Source organism: Phytophthora parasitica (assembly GCF_000247585.1).
Source record: "Phytophthora parasitica INRA-310 unplaced genomic scaffold supercont2.104, whole genome shotgun sequence".
Taxonomy (NCBI): domain Eukaryota; phylum Oomycota; class Peronosporomycetes; order Peronosporales; family Peronosporaceae; genus Phytophthora; species Phytophthora nicotianae.
Window position 1 is genome coordinate 111,108 of NW_008649090.1, and position 913 is coordinate 112,020.

The 913-nt window shown below is 53.8% G+C and overlaps 1 protein-coding gene across 1 annotated transcript in view; it reads left to right on the forward strand.

Moving 5' to 3' along the window:
* The window catches only part of PPTG_19175 (hypothetical protein), a gene marked incomplete at its 3' end in the record, with an annotated part of 2,105 nt that continues 1,192 nt past the window's right edge, over positions 1 to 913 (forward strand). The window contains exon 1 of the mRNA XM_008917527.1: positions 1 to 876. Within this exon, the coding sequence (XP_008915775.1) occupies positions 39 to 876 (838 nt within the window). The 5' untranslated portion in view covers positions 1 to 38. The remainder of the gene's footprint in view (positions 877 to 913) is intronic.

The window sequence follows — 913 nt, forward strand, 5'->3', positions numbered from 1 at the left end:
ACCCGGAAGAAGAGAAAGATCACGATTTCGTGCGGTCGATGGCTCGCCAAGAAGTGGAGAGCATCTCGGACGTGTCATCTGTCTTCGAAAGTTCGGGACTCGACATTAAAGCTCCCAGATCCACGTATTCCGTCGTGGAGGACAAGCAACAAGCCGAGCGTTCGTCGTCTCTTCGGCTCGCAGATAAACCCACGGCAAAGTCCATGCCATCCACGTTGGAAGCGACAAAAGACTCACCACGGGGATCTAAGCAGGAGCTGCATCGATCAGTACCCGAGTCATCCTTCTCCGCATCCTCAACGACCGTGCAGAAGAGTACAGACCGCACCAAGAAGCCGATGCCACAGACTGTGGAGACTCTGCCAAACCGGGAGCGATCAGACTCGTTGTCTTCTACGGTCTCGTCGATTCCTGAGCCTTCGGTTGTGGAGAACGCTCTGAAATCTGGTACTGCAACGGCTGCCAACACGAACCGGAGACCAATCGCGAATCTTGTCAGTGGACTGCACTCCTTCACGTCTTTACTGGAGAAAGAAAACTCTCAACAAGGCAATAATAGCCGCAGTGCACCTGTGGTTAACGCACTAAAGCTTGCAGAGAGATCACGTGTAGCTGAAGAGAAGAAGCGACTGGAGAAGGAGAAACGAAAGGCGCTTTTGAAGAAGAAGATGGAGGAACACAAGAAGGCTGCGGCACTTAAGGAGAAGGCGGAGAAGGACGCGCAGGCCAAGCGGGAACAAGAACGCTTGAACGAACGCAAGAAGCGTGAAGCTGAACTAGCGAGAAGGCGACAACAGAAGCTCAAGGAGATGCGTGCAGGACTCGAGAAGAAGCGAGCGATGCTTGCAGCGGAGAAGAAGGCCGGCCTCTCATCCAGTACGAAACCGGCCACAGCCACTAATGACCACCATGC